General features: G+C 54.0%; 1 protein-coding gene across 1 annotated transcript in view; it reads right to left on the bottom strand.

Moving 5' to 3' along the window:
• The window catches only part of LOC135184135 (relaxin receptor 2-like), a 38416-nt gene that overhangs the window by 10415 nt on the left and 4696 nt on the right, over positions 1-23305 (bottom strand). Inside the window, exons 2-8 of the mRNA XM_064159725.1 lie at positions 4961-5107; positions 3706-3795; positions 3490-3595; positions 2865-2936; positions 2052-2123; positions 1641-1712; positions 442-513 (exon numbers count right to left, since the gene is read on the bottom strand). Coding sequence (XP_064015795.1) covers positions 442-513; positions 1641-1712; positions 2052-2123; positions 2865-2936; positions 3490-3595; positions 3706-3795; positions 4961-5107 — 631 coding nt within the window. The remainder of the gene's footprint in view (positions 1-441; positions 514-1640; positions 1713-2051; positions 2124-2864; positions 2937-3489; positions 3596-3705; positions 3796-4960; positions 5108-23305) is intronic.

Here is a 23305-nt window from a genome sequence, read left to right as displayed (position 1 = left end):
AAAGCAGCAGTGAGTGACAGCCAGCAGAGGCTAATTTACAGCCTGGACCCCCACTGGTGTTCCTCCCAGTCCAGTGTGGAGGCTTCCTCACTGTGCCCTTTCTACACTCATCAAGTGCTGAGGCTCTGCTCAGGCCAGCCCTGTCCCTGTCCCAGCCAAAAGCAATTAACACTGGTTTTAATTACAGCATGTTGAGAGCAGAAGACAGCACAGGGAAGCAGAAGCACCAAGCTGGTTCCCTGCCAGCTCCTGGAAAGAGGACTAAGACAGACATCTCCCTTGGACCATTACCCTGGGGAGAGCAAGGAGGCCACAGCATCCTTGGCTTAGCCCCAGAAGCCTAGGAGCTGCTGGAGAAGGGATGCAGGAGGTACCAAGCAGCATGCCCAGAGCAGCATCTCCCCAAACCCTGCAGGGGAGCTGCACCCACCCCCTACTTACAGGAAATACAAAGACTTCAGCCCTGCAAATGTCATGGGGACGATCTGGGCGATCTGGTTGTTGTCCAGCATCCTGGAGGAAGAAGGGAAGAGGTGAGGTGGTGGCACCTGGTGAGGAGGCAGCAGAACACCCCTATAATAAGCACTCAGTGGGAAAGGGCTCATCCTCATCCCCTGTGAGCTCCCAGGGTGCTCCGTGTGGCTGCCTGCCTCCAAAGCCTGACCCCTCCCAGCCCCTTTGAATCCTGCCCAGGCTGAAGCATCAGATCCAGCTACAGAGTCTGGATTTCTTCACATCAGGGTCTGTTGGATTTTTCCCTCTCTTCTACTGTGAAGTAAAGATAAATGAGAAGCCATTTGGGGAATTCAAGCCTGTGCTTGGCTTCTCCAAAGCCCTTGTTTGCACCACAGACCACCCTCCATGAGCTGATCATCCTCCCTCTGCCCTCTTTGATTTCAGCAGGGGCAGCAAGAGGAGGGGACCTGGAGGGTGCAGACCTACCCTAGCTGCTCCTGCCAGCACAAACCAGCAACAAACCATCTCGTGAAGTGGTCTTTAGGGTTTCTTTTCCATAGCAAAACCTTTCTAAGCCCCATGTGTGAAACCACACATGGCAGAGGCCCAGATCAAAGAGAGCCTCTGAGAATAAGCAGAGGGAAGGGCAGGAGCTCTGCTTTCAGCTCAGGAGTCTATTTTTCAAGGTGATGGAGCTGCAGATCTCTGTGTTTAGCAGCACACTTAAAGCCTTTGATACACAGACCTCTGGTGCTCCATCCCAGGAGCTGAGGCTGTGTGGAGCTCATCACTCCCCTCCTGCTATCACCATGGCAGCTCTAGGCTGGACAGGGGAGCACAGCACAGCAAGCCTCCACAGGGATCAGTCTGCCTTCAGACAAGAGCACCTCCAGTGTGTACAAAACCTTGGTAACAGTGGAGGGAAGCCACAGCTGAGGCCAAAGTCCCCTGGGCTGACAGGGAAGGTTGGTGGGCATCTGTAGTTGCATCATGGCCATTGTCACCATGACCCCCAGTTACAGGTGTGTTACCACAGGCACCTCAAGATCATCCAGCTCACTGTTCCCTTCCCTACCACAGGAAATGAAATTAAGGTAAATGTGAGGAAGAGTGGGGGTCAGTCTTGTAAATGTGAGGAAGAGTGGAGGTCAGTCTCATCTTCTGGGGCTGGCAGAGGCACTCACAACCACTCAAGGCGATGCAGGTCCTCAAAAACCCGGGGCTGCAGCTGCACAATCCTGTTGTGGCTGAGGAACCTGGAAGCAGATCAGAGGAGGAGAGCACTGCTCAACCCTTGCTGCTGATTCAACTCGCTCTTGCTGAAGCTGTTCTTCCCCAGCTGCCCCTGGCATCATCTCCCTTAGGGGCTCAAAGGCTGGGTCACAGCTCAGGCTGGATGACATGGAGAAGGGAAGGGCCTCTGCTCTGCCCCATGTTCACCCCAAACCATGCAACTCCAGCTTAAGGCTTGATAGTGGCTTCTGCAGGAGAGGAGGAGGAGGAGATCATGACCTGAAGCCTGCTGTGCTGTAAGGACTATGCCAAACCCAGGGCTCCCCTCCCCAGGGCCCCAGCACACAGACACCTTTACTCACAACATTTTGAGCTGAGAAAGTCCAGAAAAGGCTCTGGGTGAGATCAAGCAGATCCTGTTGCTTTGCAAAAACCTATTTACAGAGCAGAACAGAGACTGGAGAGTCATTGCTTCCTGGGAGCTCCTCAGGGTCCACACCATGTGCCCAGAGCTGCAGCGTTCACAGGGCTGGCTGCTGCCTGCGTGGCATTCTCTGGTCGTGCTGGGGAATGAGCTCCAGGCTGCAGCCCCTGCCCTGCTGCTGACTCCTTGTCTCAAGTAACCGTGTAGCTAACCCTTCTCAGGTAACCCTGGAGCGGCTGTTTTCCCTCTCTGCCTCATTTACTCCTTGTAAAAGGAAGGAAGCTGGAAGCACAGATGCCCCACGGGCAAAGCGGCTGCTGTGGCAGCCTCACAGCTTACTGCCATGCCTCCCATCGGAGCCACCACCACTCACCCTGCTCCTCTGGCTCTGAGCTCCCCACTGAAGCAGCCCAGAGAGGTGATGTGCTGAGCAATCAAAGGCTGTGAGCTCTCCAGAGCAGGACAGCTCAATCATGAGGCATCTCACGCCGGGCAGTTACTGGCCAAGATGGGCACAGCTCCAAAACCTGCTTACACAGGGCACCTGCAATGCCCATGGTAGGTGCCTGCTGGCCTCACTGTGCACCATGGGCTCCAGGAGCTGCAAAAAGCTGCTGTCTGGACAAAAGCAGTGCCCTGTTAGCATGCCTTGTCCCCAGCAAAGCTGTCCTAACGAGTGTCTGTTTCTGTTGCTGACCTGCCCCCTCCCCCACAAAGGAGCCAGAGGCAGGATAAAGGCAGGGATACTCACAGCTTCTCCAGCCTCCTGTAGCTGCCAAACTGATTGTCCAGCAGAGAATGGATTTGATTTTTCTTCAGGTCCCTGGCAGGAAAGCAGAAGGAAAAAGATCCAACCCAGAGCCAGCAGATCAGGAGAGAGGAGAGGCCTTTATCAGAGGAGAGCAGTGGGGACCAGACTCTCCTCTTCTTGTGTGGCACAGACACAATGAAGCTGCTGTTCATCAATGCCACATTGCTAATTGCCCTCCCAGTTTGTGAACACCATTTGCTGGGGATGAATTTCCCCCATTCTCCTCCCTTCCCAGCCCTTGCTTTGGGCATGCAGAGGTGTCCCAGGACTCAACATCCATCCTCTGACTCTGTGCCTCTCAGATGGAGGCTTGGCAGTGAAGGCAGCATCCCTTGTCCTCCTCTTGGGCAGCATCCCATTGCCTACAGATGTCCTGGGAGGGATGCAGTGAGCAGCTGAAGCTCAGCACAGAGAGTTCTGTCAGTACAGGAAGGGCTTTTTGGATCCAGAGACGAAGCAAAAGCCAGGGATTTAGTTTCCTTTGGTTGACTCTTGCTTTCCTGCAGCATGTGCCCCACTCATGCCTCTCCCAGGAGAGTGCAGTCATGCACCCACTGCTACTCACAGCCTGGTGACGTTGGAGGAGACCAAGGGGACAGTGGTGAGGTCCTGCTCAGTGCAATCCACAGCCCTTCCCCAGCAGCGGCACTGCTCTGGGAAGAGCTCCAGCCCTGCAGGCAAGCAGAAGGGATGTGCTGAGAGGGGGAACGAGAGGTCTGTGTTTGGCAGGGAACACCCAAAAGGGTGGGGAGGGATAGCCAGCCCAGGGAGGACAGCTTACAGCAAGCATCACCCTCATCTTCCACCAGCATCCTGCTGCTCCTGGCAGCCAGCATGTCGCTCAAGATCTGCAGCCAGCCGCTGTCATCCACTGCAGGGCAGAGAGGAGAGGCCACCATCAGCATTGCCTGTTGTCCATGCCAGACCATAGGAAGCCTGAGGTGTGCCTCCAGCCCTGCTGCTCTACCAGGCCAGAACCGAGGCTCATCCAGTCCTGTGGCACGTCTCCAAGTGCAGCCACGATAACGTTTTGTTTCTAGCATCCCATCCAGGGATGGAGAGAGACTGGGAATTGCTGGGGAGAGTCCAGGGGAGATTACAGAGCTGCTGAGGAGCCTGGAGCATCTCTGTGAGGAAGAATGGCTGAGAGCCCTGGGACAGCTTAGCTTGGAAAAGAGCAGTCTGGGAGGGAATATGCTCAGTGCTGATCAATAGCTAAAGGGCAGGGGGCAAGAGGATGAGGCTGGAGTCTTTAGTGGTGCCCAGTGACAGGACAAGGGGCAATGGGCACAAACTGGACCCCAGGAGGTTCCATCTGAACAGAAGAAATTTTCACTGTGAGGGTACCATAGCCCTGAAGCAGGCTACCTGCAGAGGTTGTGGAGTCTCCTTCTTTCTGAAGGTTCCAAACCCGACATTGTGATCCTGAGCAAGCTGCTGGGGGTGACCTTGCTTTAGCTGGGAGGTTGTACTAACTGACCTCCAGTGGTCCCTTCCAAACCCTACCATGCTGGGATCCTGTGATATCCTGAGCCAAATATTGCTTCTGAGCCACTCACAGTTAATCAGCTCCCAGAAGCCACAGATGTGTCCAGTCTAACTCATTTACACTCCTGGGCTCAGCATCCACGAGCAAACAGCTCCACTGTCTATTGAGCAGGGAAAAAGAACTCAGGTTGTGCCTTTGCACCTCTAAACCTGCATCTCCTGCCTGACACTGACCCTTCTGCTCTGCTCCTTTGCCTTCCCACCACAGCCCAGAACCAACTGCCTCAGCCTTGTGGCAACAAGGATTTCCCTGTACCCTAGCCTGGAGAATCCCTGTGGGAAGAGCTGCTCCCTGGGGCAGACGTGGCTGCTGCGCCAGGGTGTGCTGGGGAACCAGCCAGAATCTGAAACAGATCCAGGACCTCTTGTGCTGCTGTTGCTCCCAAAGGAAGAGCAAGCTCTACTCTGATGCACTCATGGTCCCAGACCCTGATGTGCCCAGGCCTGGGGATGACATCAACTCTCCTTGCCAGGGGCTGGCTGCTTACCACAGTTCTCCTCGTCCGCTCCATTGCCGCAGTCATCCTCCCCATTGCAGTGCAGGGCCTGGGGCAGGCAGATGGAGAGATTGCCACAGGGGAACTGCCCCAAGGGACACATGTGCTCATCCCACAGGGAGTGGATCAGGGAAGGCTCTGCCAGAGGAAGAAGAGGTGCTCAGCACTGGGGTAGCACTTCCACCCTTGCAGGTGCTCCTGAGGCCACATCCTGCTCCAGTGACTCTCAAGGCAAGGCTGAGTGGCTGAAGGGTGCTGGTGCTGCAGCCAAGGACCAGCATCACCACACTGGTGCCCCACAAAACTATGCTCTGGCTGGAGCAAGTGAGGTGACGGGGTGCAGGAGACCACCAAGGAGGCATGAACATGCCTCAGGACCCAGGTCTTTGCTTTGGGAGCACTTTTAACTGCTGAAACACCACCCTGGAGCCAAGAGATCTGGTCAGAGGCAACTCTGGTGGGGAACACAGGGAAATGGATAAACCCAACAGACAAACCACCTTATCACAGAATCATAGAATCAGCCAGGTTGGAAGAGACCTCCAAGATCACCCAATCCAACCTATCACCCAGCCCCCTTGCCACCAGCCCCTTCCAGATCATCCCAGTCCCTGAGGCACAGCCCCATCCCTGGGTGCAAACAAATCTGCCTTGGCAGCTGCAGATCTCCTTTTCCTGAGCCCCTCTTGCCAGACCCATCAAAGGCAGCAAGCTCCAGGACCCTGTACACTAATGTCTTGCAATTATCCATGCTTCAGATCCAGCTAAACACTTCCACAGCCCACTCTGACCAGTGCCCTGAGACGCAGCACCCATCAGGCACTGGTGAGTGTGACTGGAGGGGGTGGCACTCAGCTGCTCACTCAGGATTTCCTCCAGCTGCCAGGCTATAAATGGCTAATGGTGCATGCTGTAATTAAAAGCACCTTTTCCTCCCTCACATTCCCCCCCTCCCCATTAACATCCTACCAGCAGGCTCTGTGGCATGGTATGGGAGTGAGTGAGATTTAGGGATGACTGAGGAGGCACCCACAAAGCCCTGGTAAACAGCACTGTGTGGACATGATGCCTTCTGGCCATGCAAACCCTGGGCTCCTTGTCCACACCAGTGGAGTTTTCCTGCAGATAGGTTGTGGCTGGATCAGAGGAAGCTTTTCACTGGACTGGAAACATTCCAAATTTCTGCAGTAGCTGAGTTGGACACAAGCAGCTCAAATCCCTGCCTGGACATGGCAATCAGCTGGAGTCCCACATCTCTGCCTGGGATTTACTGATACATCCTGGGGGTGTGTTCTGGGAAGAACAAGGACTCCAAACCTAGGCAAAACCTGATGGATTTATCCCACATGATCTGAAGTGTTTTAAGATCTGGATCAGAGTCTGCCAGTGACTCCATAAACCTCTCCTGAAGACTGGAGCCATGCCAAGCACTTCTGGAAGGGATACTGGTCCACTTTAAGTGGGTCCAAGTGACATTTGAACATCCCCACTCCATTGATCCTCTTCATCTTCCACCTTGAGCTGGCCAGGCCCCTTTGTCCCAGCCATGGGTTATGAAAGGAAAACTCATTTTGAAGGCCAAGCCACTGGAGTGCCTGAGGAGCAGGAGTGTGGGGGCTGGCAGGGGCCAACACTCTCCCTTCTTTGTGGCTGGGGACACCCTGTGCTGAGCTGGCTCTCCCCTGTGCAAGGGGCTCTGCAGTCAGCCACAGCTGTGCCCCCATCACCCCAAAGCAAATATGTGGCTCACAGCCTTGGCACAACTTGTCTGGTACATTCAGCAGCCTCAGCAAGTTTGCTGATGACACCAAGCTGTGTGGTGCAGCTGACAGGCTGGAGGGAAGGGACCCATCCAGAGGCACCTGGACAGGCTGCAGAGCTGGGGTGCATTGGGGTGGAGGCCATCCCAAGCACCAATACAGGCTGGGCAGTGGCTGGCTGGAGAGCAGCCCTGAGGAGAGGGACTTGGGGGTGCTGGTGGATGAGAAGCTCAACATGAGCCAGCAGTGTGCTCTGGCAGCCCAGAGAGCAACCAGATCCTGGGCTGAATCAGGAGAAGTGTGGGCAGCAGGGTGAGGGAAGTGATCCTCCCCCTCTACTCCACATTGGTGAGACCCCACCTGGAGTGCTGCATCCAGTTCTGGAGCCCCTATTACAAGAGGGCTATAGATGTGCTGGAAGGTGCCCAGAGAAGGGCCATGAGGATGAGCAGAGGGCTGGAGCTGCTCTGCTGTGAGAAGAGACCGAGGGAGTTGGGGCTGCTCAGTCTGGAGAGGAGAAGGCTCCCAGGTGATCTTCTTGTGGCCTTTGAAGGGAGCCCATAGGGAAACTGGGGAGGGACTTTTTAGGCCATCAGGTAGTGATAGGACTGGGGGGAATGGAAAGCTGGAAATGGGTAGATTCAGACTGGATGTTAGGAAGAAGTTCTTCAGCATGAGGGTAGTGAAAACCTGGAATGGGTTGCCCAGGGAGGTGATGGAAGCCTCATCTCTGGAGGTGTTTAAGGCCAGGCTGGATGAGGCTCTGGCCAGCCTGATCTAGTGTGAGGTGTCCCTGCCCATGGCAGGGGGTTTGGAACTGGCTGATCCTTGTGATCCCTTCCAACCTTGACTGATTCTATGATTCTGTGATTCCAGAGACCTCTGCTTTGGGCCCGTTGGCTTTTGACTGCTCCTTTGGCAAAGCAGGGGAGGATTTTAGGTGTTCTGAACATTCGTGGCTGTACCAGATGTGCCTTAAGCCACAGGGGTGTCACAGCTGCTGCTGCCAAACACCAAAGTGTGACAGCTGTCAAAAAGCATCCTCTGCTGTTAACTGTTGTGGAGCTTTATCACTGACAACCTTCTTTGTGCACAAGGTTTTGTTTCTTTAGCTGGGAGCTAGAAGGTCTCCTTCCTTCTGATGCTACCACAAACACCAGGAGAGAGTGAAAAATGATAAAGAACTATAACCCCAAAGCCAAAACAGAGGAAAAGTGTCTCAGGCAAGGGAACTGCTGAGGACACAGCTGATTTTTGGACCACACAGCCTGTTAGCCAAACTGCCCTGCGCTGGCAGAGGTGGGATGGGGTGGGTAGAGTGGGGACCTTCCTTCCCATATCTGCAGCTCCCTAGGAAGGAACAGCAGCCAAAGGTACCCGAGGTTAGCCTGAGTGTCTGCCTTGACTTTTTATGAGGGCCACCCAGGCTTGTAAACAAAGCCCAGGCATTGCCTAAGGGGTAGCCAAGTCCTCTGGAAGCTGAGACTGAACGGAACAGCTTCCATCTGCACTGCCTCTGTCCGCAAAGAGCCTGGGCACCTTGTGCTGGCACAGTCCTTGAGCTGCAGCACACGCTCAGGGGCAGTGTATCATCCATCCGATTAGCTTCTGCACTGCAGGGCATCTCCACCACCCCTCCTCGGTCCAGACTGGCACCCCCCTTCTCCCAGCACACCACACAGCTCTGCTCACACCTCCCACACCGAGGTGGGCTGAGCTGCACCTGGAGCAAACGGCTCCAAAGGAGACACACACACACACACACACACAGAGGCAATCGACTGTTTGATAGGAGAGAAAGGTTTAGCCTCCTCGGAGTGAGAGCAGTTCGTGTTGCCACCCACGAAAGCAACCCGCAGCAGACTGGACTCGGCTGGAAAAGGTGCAGAGCCTTTCCACCACCCCCATTCCCAACTCCCAGCAGGGATTTTGCCCAACACTCCCTCCCCTTTCAGACCCTAACTTTGCCTGTAGCTGCTCCTCTCCTCTCCTGCTCTGTCTTCTCTTGAATAGGAGGCAGAACCTCAGCCTGCTGCTAGCTCGGGGTTTGCAGGTGGCACAGCTGCCCAGGAAAGCGAGCAGCAGCCCTGCAGGGAGCAGCGGTGCCGAGCACAAGAGCTCTGCTCCCGGCACAGCCTTTTCTCAGCATCCCTGGGCCATGTACCAGCTTCTCTATCTAAATCCCACCATGACACTATCTACAATCTCCCTCCCACCCCAGCACATCGAGCAGCCTGATTTCCTCCCCACTTTGGATGATGTGACCTGGAGAGAGACACTTACTTGTAGCAGCGCAGAAAAGCCATGGCAGGATGGTCAGCAGCAGCCTCATGGCAGCAGCCACTGGCAAGGCAGTTCCTGGCCCCGACAGGCTCTGAAGCCTTCTGGACTGCTGAGTGAAGGGCAGAGGAATGTGGAGGTGCTGCAGGTCCTCTCCTGCTAATGTACACGAGTGCAGCAACGGCTCCTGGGAGTGCAGGCACCAGCACTGGGGATGCTACAGGTTGTCACCATGCTCTGCGTGGCCATCACCATCCCACGGAGGGTGCCAGTGCACCTGCAGTGCCTCACAGCCTGCACAGGACTCTGCTCATAAAATCCAGAGGGGCTGCCTTGTGCTGAAGAAGGAAGAAGTGGAGGAGGTAAATCCAGTTCCTCAAGTGGGTGGGTGCAGCCCTTCTCCTGTGCTCCTCATGCCAGAGCAGTTTGAGGCTCGTTTGTCCACCTGCTCACTGAGCACTCTGCAGAGTTTGGCCCTGGAGAGCTTAGGGCCAGCTTGGGGAGGAGGAGGAGAAGGGAAAGGAGGAGGAGAAGGAGGAGGGGGAGAAGAAAAAGGAGGAGGAGAGCTGTTTCCTCTCCAAGAGGTCCCTCTGCTGGGTTTGCAGTCAGTACCCACCCATGTCAGGCAGCACAGTGGTCGTGACCTAGAAGTGGCACCTTCAGGGATCCCTGCCCCATCCAAGGGGCAACCGTTCTGATGCAGGGATGCAGCCCCAGAGGGGACAAGGCAGAGACCAGCCCTGAGTCTCCATCTGAGGTTCTCAGCTTTGTGGGCTGGGGTCCAGATGGACTGCACAGGGCTGCAAACAGGGACCTTTGTCTCTTCCCTGTCCTGTCTGGAACTGCCTGCCTGTCCCAGGAGCACCACAGGCAGTGAACAGAGTGCAGGATGGAGACGGACTCTGTGCAACCCACCACGGGCACAGGTGCTCCTGCTACAGGGGCTGTCACCAGGCAGCCTGTCTGTGCCCATAGATGGCTCAAAAGCGGTCAGGGATGGCAGCTTACGGAAACTCCCTTGGCAGGAATGGTAGGAAGCAGGGGGAGTGACACAGCTGGAGCAGCTTCTTGGCTCAGATTCCCCTGAGCCCTGAGAAAAAGGGAAAGGAATCAGTGTTTGCAGGCTGGGGAGTGGGACAGAAGAGGAGTGGTCCCAGCCAGAGAGCAAACCCCAAGCACCACAGCTTGGCTCTCCCTGCTCAGCTCCCAGCCCATCTGCACAGCAGTGATGAGTCTCCTTGGGATCTCCTTTCCCCAGCAGTTCCAAAGGCTTGTTATAGAAAATATATAGAACCTTAACCCCTCCTTTGCTGTTGGAAAGCAAATCATCACTCAGGCCACAGGACCTACTGTCCCACCTCCTCCTTGACCTGGAGATGCAAGTGTGTGGAATTAAGGGATGTGTAGACACCTCCTTTTGTTTGCACATTGTTGCTGACACACTGAGAACATATCAATAAACTTCAAATTCTTCTTGGTGCTTCTGGAACAATCCAACAACTATTTCTAACCATCACATCCCATTTGCTTTCAGCCCAGCAGCAGAAGCTACTTCCCTCAGGAAGCCCAGCATCAAAGGGCACTCATCCTCTTTTATATACCCCCTCAAATGCCACTGCTCTTTCTCCAACTTGCTGTTCTTGCCTCTCCTTGGGGCATCTCCACGGCCCCATTGTTTGCTCTGGTCCTTGACTAACCTTTGGTGCTCTGAGGGCCTTTCAGCTTTCATTCCTCTGCCCCTGCAGGCTGTCAGCATCTTTACACCAAGTCTGCATTTCTTAATATGAACTTTGCTAGCAGGCCAAAGACATTTTCCACCCCTTGGCAGCAATCTTCACCCAGCTCTTGGGGACGTGCCTCCCTCCACCTACCCAGATGATGTATGGGTCTTGGACACCTCCCCATATACAGTTCCAGGCTGTGGAGCCCAACAATATATCACAACACTGAGAGGCTTGGAGAGGACTTGTGTAATCCTGTGGCAAGGATTTATATCCTGGGATTTCAAAGTGGAAACTTTGCAGAGCTCCACAGTCACCTGCTGGGCAGCCTTTGCCCCCTGGCACAGCCCACCAGAGTTCTCCTTGCCTTCCCCCTGGGTCATGTCACTTTGAAGCACATAAAAGGCAGCTTTCCCCCTTTCATTTGCTTTCCACTCAGGCCAAAGCCCTGAGTTCTCACTGGGGATTTCTCCAGTGCTTTTCCCTACTCAGAGGTGAGTTGGAGGCCATGAGCCACATGCCATGGATCAGTTCCTCTTTCCCATGTGTGCTGAATGGGTTGTTGCCAGCTGTCTGTACATGCCCAGCTCTGCTCCTGGCCAGGAACTGGCAGCCTCCATCTTTGGCAAGGCAGCTGTGGGACTTGATGGCTCAGATGAAATTGTTAGTCTGAGGCCATTGCTGGGTTGGTTCATCCATCTACAGGCAGTGACAGCCTACTGCTGTGCTCCCAGCCTGGGAAGCAGGATGCTGAGCTCAGCAGAGCAGCCATGGTTCAGTGTTGCAATACCAAAACATGCTCATCAGCTCAAGAAATTGCCCCTGGAGGGGTGGGATGAAGCAGAGGAGACAGATGTGAAGCTGAGCCATCTTTTCCTAAGTCAGCAGCTTCTACCTACCCATCTGCCCACCCTCACCCTTCTGACAAAGAAGCAGGCAGGTTTCCCCTTCCCATCCCAGCCTGAGCACTTCAGAGCTCCCAGCATTGTGCCTGAACCATAGGTGATGCAGGCAAAGTCCTGCATCCTCAGAGCAGCCTTTGAAACACCCCTGGTCTGTGGGTGTAGTCTTTGATTCTACCCAGCATCTCCTTCCCTCTCCTACTAACACCTCAACAGCCAGGCACAGGCATCATTTTCTGGTGGACAAAGCATGGATCCTGCACAGCAGCATCCCATGCTAACAACTCTTCTGTACCACTGACTTCAGGTGGACCAAAAACCCTAGAGAAACAAGGCAGTGCTGGTGGGACATGAAGGATTCATCAGACTAAAGCAGCATCCACGGGCAGGCAAGGTGTTGGAAGGTTGTGTTTCAGTCCTGGTGAAATCCTCTCTGTGGTTCTCTGGGTGAAGCCTGTGATGCTTGCCCAGTGCAGCATCACAGCAACGAGCAGGATGGTTTCAGCATCCTTATTGAACAGATAGGGCTGGGTGCTAGGTTGGACTGGATGATCTTGGAGGTCTCTTCCAACCTGGTTGATTCTATGATTCTATGATGTCAACTGGGTCAAGGACAAGAAGGAATTTTATGCAGCTTTGCTGCCTGACCCCAATGGGAGGAACTTTTTGGTAAAATGTGTACTTTCTTGCAAAACAGAAAGTGATGGAGGCAGAAGAGAGCTGCACCCAGCAGTCCCTCAGGCACCAAAGAGTCATAGAACAGAATGGTTTAGGTTGGAAGGGACCTGAAAGCTCAGCCAGTTCCAACCACCTGCCACAGGCAGGGACACCTCCCACTAGAACAGGTCACTCAAGGCCTCATCCAACCTGGCCTTGAACACCTCCAGGGAGGGAACAGCCACAACCCTCCTGAGCAACCTGTGCCAGTGTCTCACCACCCTCACTGCAAAGATCCCTTTCCTAACATCTAGTTTGAATGTCCCCTCTGCCAGTTTAAAGCCTTTCCTCCTAGTCCCATCATTACAAGACCTTGTCAATAGTCCCTCCCCAGTCTTCCTGTAGCTCCCTTCAGATACTGCAAGGCCACTATAAGGTCTCCTTGAAGCCTTCTCTTCTCCAGGCTGCAGAGCCCCAGCTCTTATAGCCTGTCCTCAGAGCAGAGCTGCTGCAGCCCTCTGAACATCTTCATGGCTTCCTCTGGACTGGCTGCAACACTTCCATGTCCTTCTTGTGTTGGGGGCTCCAGAACTGCACACAGGACTCCAGGTGGGGTCTGAGGAGAGCAGAGCCAAGGGGCAGAATCCCCTCCCTTGCCCTGCTGGCCTCACTGCTCCTTCTGCAGCCCAGCACAGGGTTGCTGCCTGGGCTGCACATGCACACTGCTGGCATCACCTGCATTTATTCAGCCTGCCTTCTGATTCCTACACCCAGCCTGAGGCAGGGCTCACCACATGTCCTGTAGGACAGCAAGTGGTCCCAGCAAGCAGCAAGATTCCCAAAGGGAGCAGCCTGTTTCAAAACCACTAATTATTCATCTGCAGCTCCCAGCTGGGAAGCACCTTGGCAGATCTCTGCCACGCTCCGGTTTAACCCTCCAGGCAGAAAGGAAATGGAGAGGAGAGCAAATCAGAGAGAAAACCCAACTTCAACTGCTGTTTTAAAAGGTGAAAAAGAAAAAGGAATCTGAGCAAAGTTCATTCCCATTATCATCCACATTAACAGCAGAGAGGAGCTGGAGGCAGCAAACTTGAAAACACCTTCCTCCAAAATTTCATTTATTAGCTGGCAGAAAGGGACAGAGAGGAAGAAGGTCACAGATTTGGGAGCCTGCCAAGTAACAAACAAATGGGCAGGAGAAACTTTTCCCTGCTGAACTATAAGAAACCATGGTAATAATTAACAATGCACATATTTGTGCACAGCCTTCCCCCCCGGGTGCTGTCTGTATGCACACACACACACACACACACACACACATCCCCTTGCCCCCTCCTCTAAGGTGGGGAGTATCAGAGCCTAGCTGGGGGTGCAGCAAGAGCCAAGTGGAAGCTGATCTCCTCCACATGTGAATCCTTGAGGAGTTTTGTTCTGTCCTACACTTCTCCTGTGCATTATTGCTTTTGATCATGCTGGAAAAAAAGAAGCTTGCACAGATCTGACTAAAACCTGGAGCTAAGTGAACTCAGGCAAATTCCTATTGGGAGGGAGGGACCTGAAAAGTGGAAGAAGTAGGAGACGAAGTCCCTGTTTGGGGCAAGGGCATATTAGTGCTCTGCTGCTTAATGAGATTCATTCTGAAGGTTTGGCTGACTCATGGTCTTTAATAAACTCCAAAGTTGATGATGCAAAGAGGTTAGCTGGGGTGTCAGCTCCAGCTGGGGGTGGGGGGGAAATGCTCTGCCTGCTTTTCTCCCCTGCAATTCTTCCATCAGTGGTTTGTGTGTCCGCTCCAAATGTGCCTCGCTGCTGCTAATTTCATTCTGTGGGCTGCAAAACCATTTGAGGTCGAAAACCTTCCACACCAAGGGAAATTTTAGCTGATACTACTACAAACCAACCCAGAAAGCCATTTCCTTGCTGCACAAAGGTGGCTGCTGCTTTACACGTGGTCTGTGGACCGTGGCAAATTCTAGCGTGTGGTGGTCTCATACACCTCTGGCTCTGTAGTGCACCCTGTGCTGGGCAGCATCTGTGCAAGTGCAGTCACTCCTGAGGCAATGATCACAGGCTCACAGGATGTCAGGGGTTGGAAGAGACCCAAAGAGATCATCCAGTCCAATCCCCTTGCCAGAGTAGGACCACACAATCTAGCTCAGGTCACACAGGAACACATCCAGACAGTTCCTGAAAGGCTCCAGGGAAGGAGACTCCACAACCTCTCTGGGCAGCCTGTGCCAGTGCTCTGGGACCCTTACAGCAAAGAAGTTTCCTCTTGTGTTGAGGTGGAACCTGCTGTGCTGCAGCTTCCATCCATTGCTCCTTGTCCCATCACTGGGATGCAGGGCTTGCTGGACTGATCCATGCAGAGTCCAGCGGTCAAAGTGGCAACCAGGCTGAGGTCAGACTCCACTACTGCCAAGCTCACCTCTGCCGTGGTGTGCAACACCCCCTTAGCACGACAGTCAGGCAGCAGGAGCCAGTAAGTTGACTTCTAGAATGGCTCTGTTGCCTAACTCCCCAAAGAAGTCAGAATTCCTGAAGGGAAAGGCATGGGTGAAGCCAACCATGAGCGTTAAGGGAGCCAGCATTTGCATTGCAAAGCAGCTCTGACCCCTCTGCTTCCAAGAGCCTTCACCAACAGTCCCATAGCCTACACTCAGGCCACCAGAGCTGGGGAGGAAGCCCAGGCCCCCACCACCACCAGACCAGCACTCACAGCTCCCAGAGCTGGGCAGAAACACCTCTGCAGGCCACAAAGCTGTGAATACTGAGGTGAAATAATGACCCTGTCTGTTTATGGTTTAAACTCAGAGGAGAGGATCAGAACCAGTTTCCACCAGAGACCAAGCAGGGCAGAGGCAGAGCTGCTCTGGACTGTGACAGGGCTGGGTAGGAGGAGTGGAACAGATGACTGAAGCTGTGTAAGCTGGCACACTTGGCAGGTCCTCAGCTATTCTGCAAGCTTACATGCTGCTTGCTTCTGCAGATGGCTGTAGAATAAGCCACAGGAAAGTATCTGGGCCTTTGCTTTTCATCTGCCATGCTTCAGTGGTGTGAAATTGCCAGCCTGAAAGCAGATGAGAAGTTTGATCTCAACACCTTGTTCTGGTGTTGGATTTCAGATGCAAACCTTCAGCTGGGCTCCTTTTTAGGGTTCATATCCTCCATTGCTTTAGCATGCAAAGAGCTGCAGCCAACTAGGGATGTTTGGGAGCTGCTGCAGCAGATTTTCAGGCTCAGGAGAAGAATTGGCACTCTGAAGACCATCAGATCTGCATAAGGCTGAAGCCAGTTTGGGGTTTTTACTGGAGAACCAGCAGAACTTTCCCCTTGCTGCTGGCTGGCCTTTTAGATACTCAACCCCCTTCTTTCCCACCCTGATAGATTTAATCCTGCAGGGCTGGACTTGTCTTTGAAGCTATGGATTTTGCAGAGCCTGGCTCCAGAGCATCACCCTGGCTTGTAGCTGGCTTCTAATGTGGACAGGTATGGGGGGATGTGGGCAGATACTCCCACTTTAAACAGCCTAAGAGAGTTTTTTTGGCTGTAAATTCACATCTTCTGTCGGGGGGGTGGATTTGATAATCTCTTTGGGTCCCTTCCAACTGCTAGCATCCCGTGATCCTGTGATCCCAGAGATAGACAGGAGAGATCCTTCCTTACCTCTGCTCCCCCAGCATCCTGTTTCCTGCATTCCTTCTCAAACTGCCCAGGAGTTTTACTGTCAATCATTAAACCCCTCTTTGTCACCCAGTGCAAGTTTGTTCACCCTCATTATTTTGTCTGCAGAACCAGAAAAAGAAAACATAAAAACCCCCAAAATAACCCCCCCCCCCAAAAAAAAATACCCCAAACCAAACCCAAGCCACAACACTAACAGAAAATTCTACCTCTGATGGTGATGTCTCTATAAACCCCAAAACTCCTGGATGCAAAAGCTGCTTCTGTTAGGAGCCATCTCCAGCAATCCCAGCCCTGGCTCTGCAGGCAGAAGCAGTGTTTGCAATAGTAATCAAATGTTCAGCAAACATCATTAGAACCTAACTTGCCAATGAACAGAAATCATCAACAGATAATTGCTCTGTGGACAGCCAAGCAGGGAAATGAAGAGTAGCATTTTTCTCCCCTGTGAAATGGGGAAACACAAGCAGGGAAACAGAAACAGCAAGGGACAAAGGAAGCTGCTTAAGGCCACACAAAGGGAAATGTGAGGAGAGAAATGCCTGAACTGACCTTACAGCCACTTGCTGCTTGGCCATCCTTGTGCTGGGCACTAAAAACCCCTTCCCAAGGTCATAGAATGGTTTAGGTTAGAAGTGACCTCAAATATCATCTAGTTCCAACCCTCCTCCATAAGCAGGGACACAGATTTGGGGTTCTTCCTGACAAGTCATCCAAGCTTGCTACTGCCTCTGCTCCTGCTACCCTGTAGAGTAGGGTTCTAGGTTGGACTTGGTGATCCTGAGGGGCTTTGCCAATTTCCAGCTTGGATGTTACTATGATTCTCACAATGAGACCTGACACAGTGCTGCTCCTCAGGCAAGGCTGATGCTGCCCAGCCCTGGGCATCTCTGGAGAGCTTTGGAGCACTTGTTCTCAGTACACCCCAGAAGAGGACACCCTACACCCTCTCTGTGGTGGTGTTTAAACTCCTTTACCCAGCTACAGGTGGTATTTTCACCACTTAACCCAGATAATTGATGTTTTCACCTCCTCCATCAGATGTAGGTATTTTCACCTTCTCCCTCAGATCACAGAATCACAGAACCATGCAGGTTGGCAAAGCCTCTCAGGGTCACCAAGTCCAACCTAGAACCCTACTCTACAACATTCACCTTAAACCACAGCCCTAAGCACTGCATCCAAATCACCCTTAAACATACCCAGGGTGGGTGACTCCACCACCTCCCTGGGCAGCCCATTCCAATGCCAATCACTCTCTCTGACAACAGCTTCCTCCTAACATCCAGCCTAGAATTTCCCCAGCACAACTTCACACTGTGTCCCCTTTTTCTGTTGGTGCTTGTCTGGCAGAAGAGACCAACCCCAGCTGGCTGCAGCCTCAGGTAGCTGTAAACAGCAGTGAGGTTTGCCCTGAGCCTCCCCTCATCAGGCTCCTTACCAGCTTCATTGCCCTTCTCTGGACACCATCCAGCACCTCAACATCTCTCTTGAATTGAAGAGCCCTGAACTGAACACAGTACCCAAGTTGTGGCCTGAGCAGTGCTGAGCACAGGGGCAGAAGAACCTCCCTTGCCCTGCTGCCCACACTGCTCCTGAGTCAGCCCAGGATGCCATTGGCTCTGCTGCCCACCTGGGCACTGCTGCCTCCTCTTCAGCTACTCTCTACCAGCACCCCCAGCTCCCTCTCTGCCTGGCAGGTGGGAGCAAAAGGCCTTCTAAGAGCACACTCTTGGCAGCAGCAGGTGTTATCTCCATTTACCTGTGAGCAGAGCCCATCAGCAGCCTCTCCACAACATCCCTTCAGGCTGACGTAAACAGCAATGAAGTCTCCCCTCAGCCTCCTCTCCCTCAAACTAAGCAGTCCCAGCTCCCCAGTGTTGGCATTCCAACCACTTCACCCTGACATTGCTCTTTTCCTCACTTCTCCTGCAGCCCCCAACCTTGCTCAAAGCAAGCCCAGCTCGGTTTCACAGTATCACAGTATCACAGCATCACCAAGGTTGGAAGAGACCTCACAGATCATCAAGTCCAACCCTTTAGCACAGAGCTCAAGGCCAGACCATGGCACCAAGTGCCACGTCCAGTCCTGCCTTGAACAGCTCCAGGGACGGCGACTCCACCACCTCCCCGGGCAGCCCATTCCAGTGTCCAATGACTCTCTCAGTGAAGAACTTTCTCCTCACCTCCAGCCTAAATCTCCCCTGGCATAGCTTGAGGCTGTGTCCTCTCGTTCTGGTGCTGGCCACCTGAGAGAAGAGAGCAACCTCCTCCTGGCCACAACCTCCCCTCAGGTAGTTGTAGACAGCAATAAGGTCACCTCTGAGCCTCCTCTTCTCCAGGCTAACCAATCCCAGCTCCCTCAGCCTCTCCTCGTAGGGCTGTGCTCAAGGCCTCTCCCCAGCCTCGTCGCCCTTCTCTGGACACACTCAAGCATCTCAATGTCCCTCCTAAACTGGGGGGCCCAGAACTGAACACAGCACTCAAGGTGTGGTCTGACCAGTGCAGAGTACAGGGGCAGAATGACCTCCCTGCTCCTGCTGACCACACCATTCCTGATGCAGGCCAGGATGCCACTGGCTCTCTTGGGCACCTGGGCACACTGCTGTCCCCTCGGCGCAGCGCCCGGTCCCTGCCGTCCAACGCGCCCGGCTGGGTCGCACTGTGCCCGGCTGGGTCGCCCTGTGCCCAGCTCAGCCAGTGTTCGGCGGGCTCGCAGTGCCACCTACGGGCAGCGGGACCTCGGCTCCTCGGAGAGGGGGAAAAAAAAAAACCCCACAACCTGCTCCAAATCAACCAAACCAAAGCGGTGTGGAAGTTCTGGGCGCTGCAGGGAGCGGATTATGCAGATGAGGCTCATCCGCTTTAACCACGTTCCAAAATTTTTAGTCAAATTTAATTACCTTCCTTCTTCCCTCCCCCCCCCCCCCCCCTTCTCTGCCTGTCCCTGATCAAAATAAAACAAACAACCCCCAGCAGAGTGTTTGCCAGGGAAAAAAACGGTGTTGGAGGCTAATTAAAACCTGATGTTCATCACCGAGCTGGGGCTGGCAGACGTTGTGCTGGGTGGCACAAGGACAAGGCGGCGCAGTGCTCAGGGCTGGATGCTCCCGAGGCAGCTCGTCAGCTGCAGGTCCTCCTGCCCGAGCTGGAGGAGGAACACGTGGGGCTAAGGTAACTTCTGCAATAATTTAATGGACTAATTAATAAACCCAGGCGGCATCTCCTCTAGGATGCTGCTGAGCATGGCAGGGCAGAGCCTGCAGAGGGGTCTGCCTCCTGCCTTTGAGGGGAGAGAACTGAGGAGCAGGCAGGCAGCTTGCCTGGACCACCCCCACTGCACAAGTGCGAGCAGAAGCTTCTCTGCACCCTTAGCTAAGTGGTCCTCAGCACGCAGCTCGCTAGGCTGGCCCTGGGCAGCTCTCTGCCAACACAGTGCAGGGTCCCCCGTCCTGCCCCAGCATCTCCTCCTCTCCAGGTTCGGTCTTGGTGAGGAACAACGTCGGCTGTCCCCTCTTGGGGTGATGCCATACACCTTGCAGCAAAGCCTCAGCAGCCTGGCTGAGCATCCCCAGCAGTCCCTTGATCCCCAGCCCACCGCAGTCCTGCTGCCCCTGGCAACTGAGCACGGCTTCCCATGACAGTGACAGTACAAATTGCTGTGGGGCTGTGCACAGAGCTGCTCAGAGCAGATTCGGAGCCCTGGATCGTGATGTCTCAGCAACCTGCCTGATGAGGAGCAGCCGGAGGGAGCTCTTAACATCTGCCTGTCATCGCATTTGCTAATGGAGAATTAGGGCAGAAGAACCAGGGGAGGATTTCAGAAGGCTGCTGCTGAGCCTTTGCAGCTCAGGCATCTGCCAGCGAGGAAACACAGGGCCAGACTCTTCCTGCACTATTTCCTCCTCCTGCCTGCTGCCCACCAAGCTGGGCTTTCCCCTTTGGGAAAGATCTTCCTCCCTGGCACGGGAGAGCTCACACACACGCTGTGGGAGGAGAGAGCTTAGAGCTGGACCAGCTGAAGTCCCTCCCTGGGAGAAGAGAGATGCAGTGCTGGACCAGCTGGCCTCCCTGTTTCCACCTCAGCACCCCACTGCCACCCCTGAGGCTGGGGCCACTCCATGGTTCCACTTCCCTTGCTCCTGAGCACCTTTACACTGCTCTGTCTGCACACACAGCTGAGTAGCTCCTTCCTGCCACATTTTGCTTTGCACAGTTCTGATGGTGAGCTCACACCAAAGCCTTTCCTCCATACCTTTCCCCAAAGCATTCTGGATAGACCAACTCCTCCTCCAGCCAAATCTGCCCTGGATTCCAGCAATGCCTCTGTTATTCCATTCCTGCCCTCCTTGTTCCCCTAGAACCACAGAATCATAAAACAGCCTGGGTTGGAAGGGGCCTTTAAAGGTCATCAAAGTCCATCCCCTCACTGCAGTCAGCAGGGCCTGAACCCCAATTTATTGACCTGAGTAAAGGATGGAAGGGAACTCTAAAGCTCATCTAAGTCCAACCCCTTCCTGCAGTCAGCAGGGCCTGAACCCCTATTTATTGACCTGAGAAAAGGATGGAAGGGACCTTTAAAGGTCATCTAAGTCCAACCCCTTCCTGCAGTCAGCAGGGCCTGAACCCCTATTTATTGACCTGAGAAAAGGAGTAAGCACCTCCTGACCAGCAGCAGAGTATTTCTTCCTTGGGAGGAGAGCTGTTCTTCACTGGTGCTCCTGGTACCTACATGCCCTTGGTGTCCCAGCTCCTGCCCCCTCCAGCCATGCCAGTCCAGCCAGCAAGGGAAGGATGAACAGCCACCTCCACCAGAAACAGAGATATTCACAGGCCTTGTGTGGCCTTGCAGTGATGGGGACCAAGCCTCATGTGGACCATTTGTGACCTGTCCTCGGGGATGTCCTTGTTACAGCATCAATGGAGTTACTAAATTATTCCTCTTCCATATTGCTGCAGATCAATGGGTCCTGGAGCTGTCAGATGCAGTATTTTAGTTGGGAGAGTCCTCAAGGGGAGCTGGGCTCATTAATTAAATACATTTAATCAATCTGGCCTACAAGGGCACTGGTTATTTATTCATCAGAGGCTGCACAGTGCAAACTGGGTGATCTGAGCTGCAGTAAATAAACATGGAAAGGAAACGCTGAGGCAGCAGAGCTCATTTGTGCCTGGGAGATTCCAGAGCTGGGTCAGATAATGTGGGATCATATGTTTAATTTAACAAAACCTAGTAAAACTCTACTGGCAATGAACAACCCCCTAGGGAGGCAGCTGAGAGCCCTAGGCAGGGCTGCTGTGGGCACAGACCCTCTGAGCTCTGAGGTAGGCAGGAGCCACGGAGGATGAATGTATCTGGCTCCTGCCTTCTCCTCACCGGTGCACCCTTGTGCTGCTCAGAGAATGTGCCTGCCTCCTGCCTTCTCCTCACCAGTGCACCCTTGTGCTGCTGAGAGAATGTGCCTGCCTCCTGCCTTCTCCTCACCAGTGCACCCTTGTGCTGCTCAGAGAATGTGCCTGCCCCCTGCCTTCTCCTCACCGGTGCACCCTTGTGCTGCTGAGAGAATGTGCCTGCCTCCTGCCTTCTCCTCACCAGTGCACCCTTGTGCTGCTCAGAGAATGTGCCTGCCTCCTGCCTTCTCCTCACCAGTGCACCCTTGTGCTGCTCAGAGAATCTGCCTGTCCCCTGCCTTCTCCTCACCGGTGCACCCTTGTGCTGCTGAGAGAATGTGCCTGCCTCCTGCCTTCTCCTCACCAGTGCACCCTTGTGCTGCTGAGAGAATGTGCCTGCCTCCTGCCTTCTCCTCACCGGTGCACCCTTGTGCTGCTCAGAGATTGTGCCTGCCTCCTGCCTTCTCCTCACCAGTGCACCCTTGTGCTGCTGAGAGAATGTGCCTGCCTCCTGCCTTCTCCTCACCAGTGCACCCTTGTGCTGCTGAGGGAATGTGCCTGCCTCCTGCCTTCTCCTCACCGGTGCACCCTTGTGCTGCTCAGAGAATGTGCCTGCCTCCTGCCTTCTCCTCACCGGTGCACCCTTGTGCTGCTGAGAGAATGTGCCTGCCTCCTGCCTTCTCCTCACCAGTGCACCCTTGTGCTGCTGAGGGAATGTGCCTGCCTCCTGCCTTCTCCTCACCAGTGCACCCTTGTGCTGCTGAGAGAATGTGCCTGCCTCCTGCCTTCTCCCCACCGGTGCACCCTTGTGCTGCTCAGAGAATGTGCCTGCCTCCTGCCTTCTCCCCACCAGTGCACCCTTGTGCTGCTGAGAGCACACAGCGGGGCATAGAGATGTAGGGGAGAGGGGAGCAGCATCTTTGCTCCATGCCAGGCAGACGTAAGCCATGGGGATGGGTACAACTCAAGTATGGCCTTGGGTTCCTACAGGTTTGGCTGCTCAGCTGCCCTGCTGTGGAGGAACTTGCATCATTCACACATTGCAGTGAAGCTAATTGTAACGAGAGTCTATCAGGAATTACAGAGGAAGATTTCAGCTGATGGAAGTGGAAACCAAGCAGGTGAATATGTGACTTTTCAGATCATCCTTTGCAGAAGCTCTTCTCTGCTCTTCAGAGCAACACCGTGGGAGCCAAGCCGTGGGGAAGCAGATGAGCTCCTCCAGGTCTGCTTAAGCCCTGGTCTTACTGTTGCTGGAAAGTGCAGCAATTTCAGCATGCTCTGGAATGCAAAGACTTGCAAATTGGTACTGAATAAAACATTGATGGTCCGAGTGGGGCATTTCTGAATCCTTCAGCTAACAGGACTGCATCCTCTCACACTTGGAAGAGCTGATAGATTCCTTCTCCTGTCTCAGTTTTTACCCTCAGCAAGAAAGATTAACCTCCACTGTTCTGGCATCACAAGGGAGTGTTTCTGAAGCAGAGAGAGGGGATTCCTGGGGCTTGAGGGCAGCAGGGTAATGGCTTTCCAGTTACTTTGCCAGCTTTAAACAGCCCCTGGGGGTGCCTCTGGCTACAGGCAGCTTCCGTTGTGTCTGGGCAGTGCCCTGGGATTCAAGACTGCCACTGATAGCACATCTAAGTGGGACCACCTAAGGGAAAGTGTAGTTAGACCTCTATGAATGTGGGCGAAGGTGTGAGGTGAGGCAAGCAGCTGAGGTTTTAGAGCTTGTGGCAATGATGGTACAGAGAGCAGAGCCACTAGATGAGAGGTGGTTCCTCCCAGGGAGGACAGGAGCAGGACGAAGTGCCACCTTGCCTAGTGTGCCCATGCAGACAGAGATACTCTTGCACATCTGCAGAGGCTTGTTGGATGAGGAAGATGAGGAGAAAGTAACCCAGAAAGCAAGCATGGGAAGAAGAATGTGGCAGGAACACA

This window comes from Pogoniulus pusillus, chromosome 19 (genome assembly GCF_015220805.1).
Source record: "Pogoniulus pusillus isolate bPogPus1 chromosome 19, bPogPus1.pri, whole genome shotgun sequence".
Classification (NCBI taxonomy): domain Eukaryota; kingdom Metazoa; phylum Chordata; class Aves; order Piciformes; family Lybiidae; genus Pogoniulus; species Pogoniulus pusillus.
This window is presented reverse-complemented; position numbering and strand designations above follow the sequence as displayed.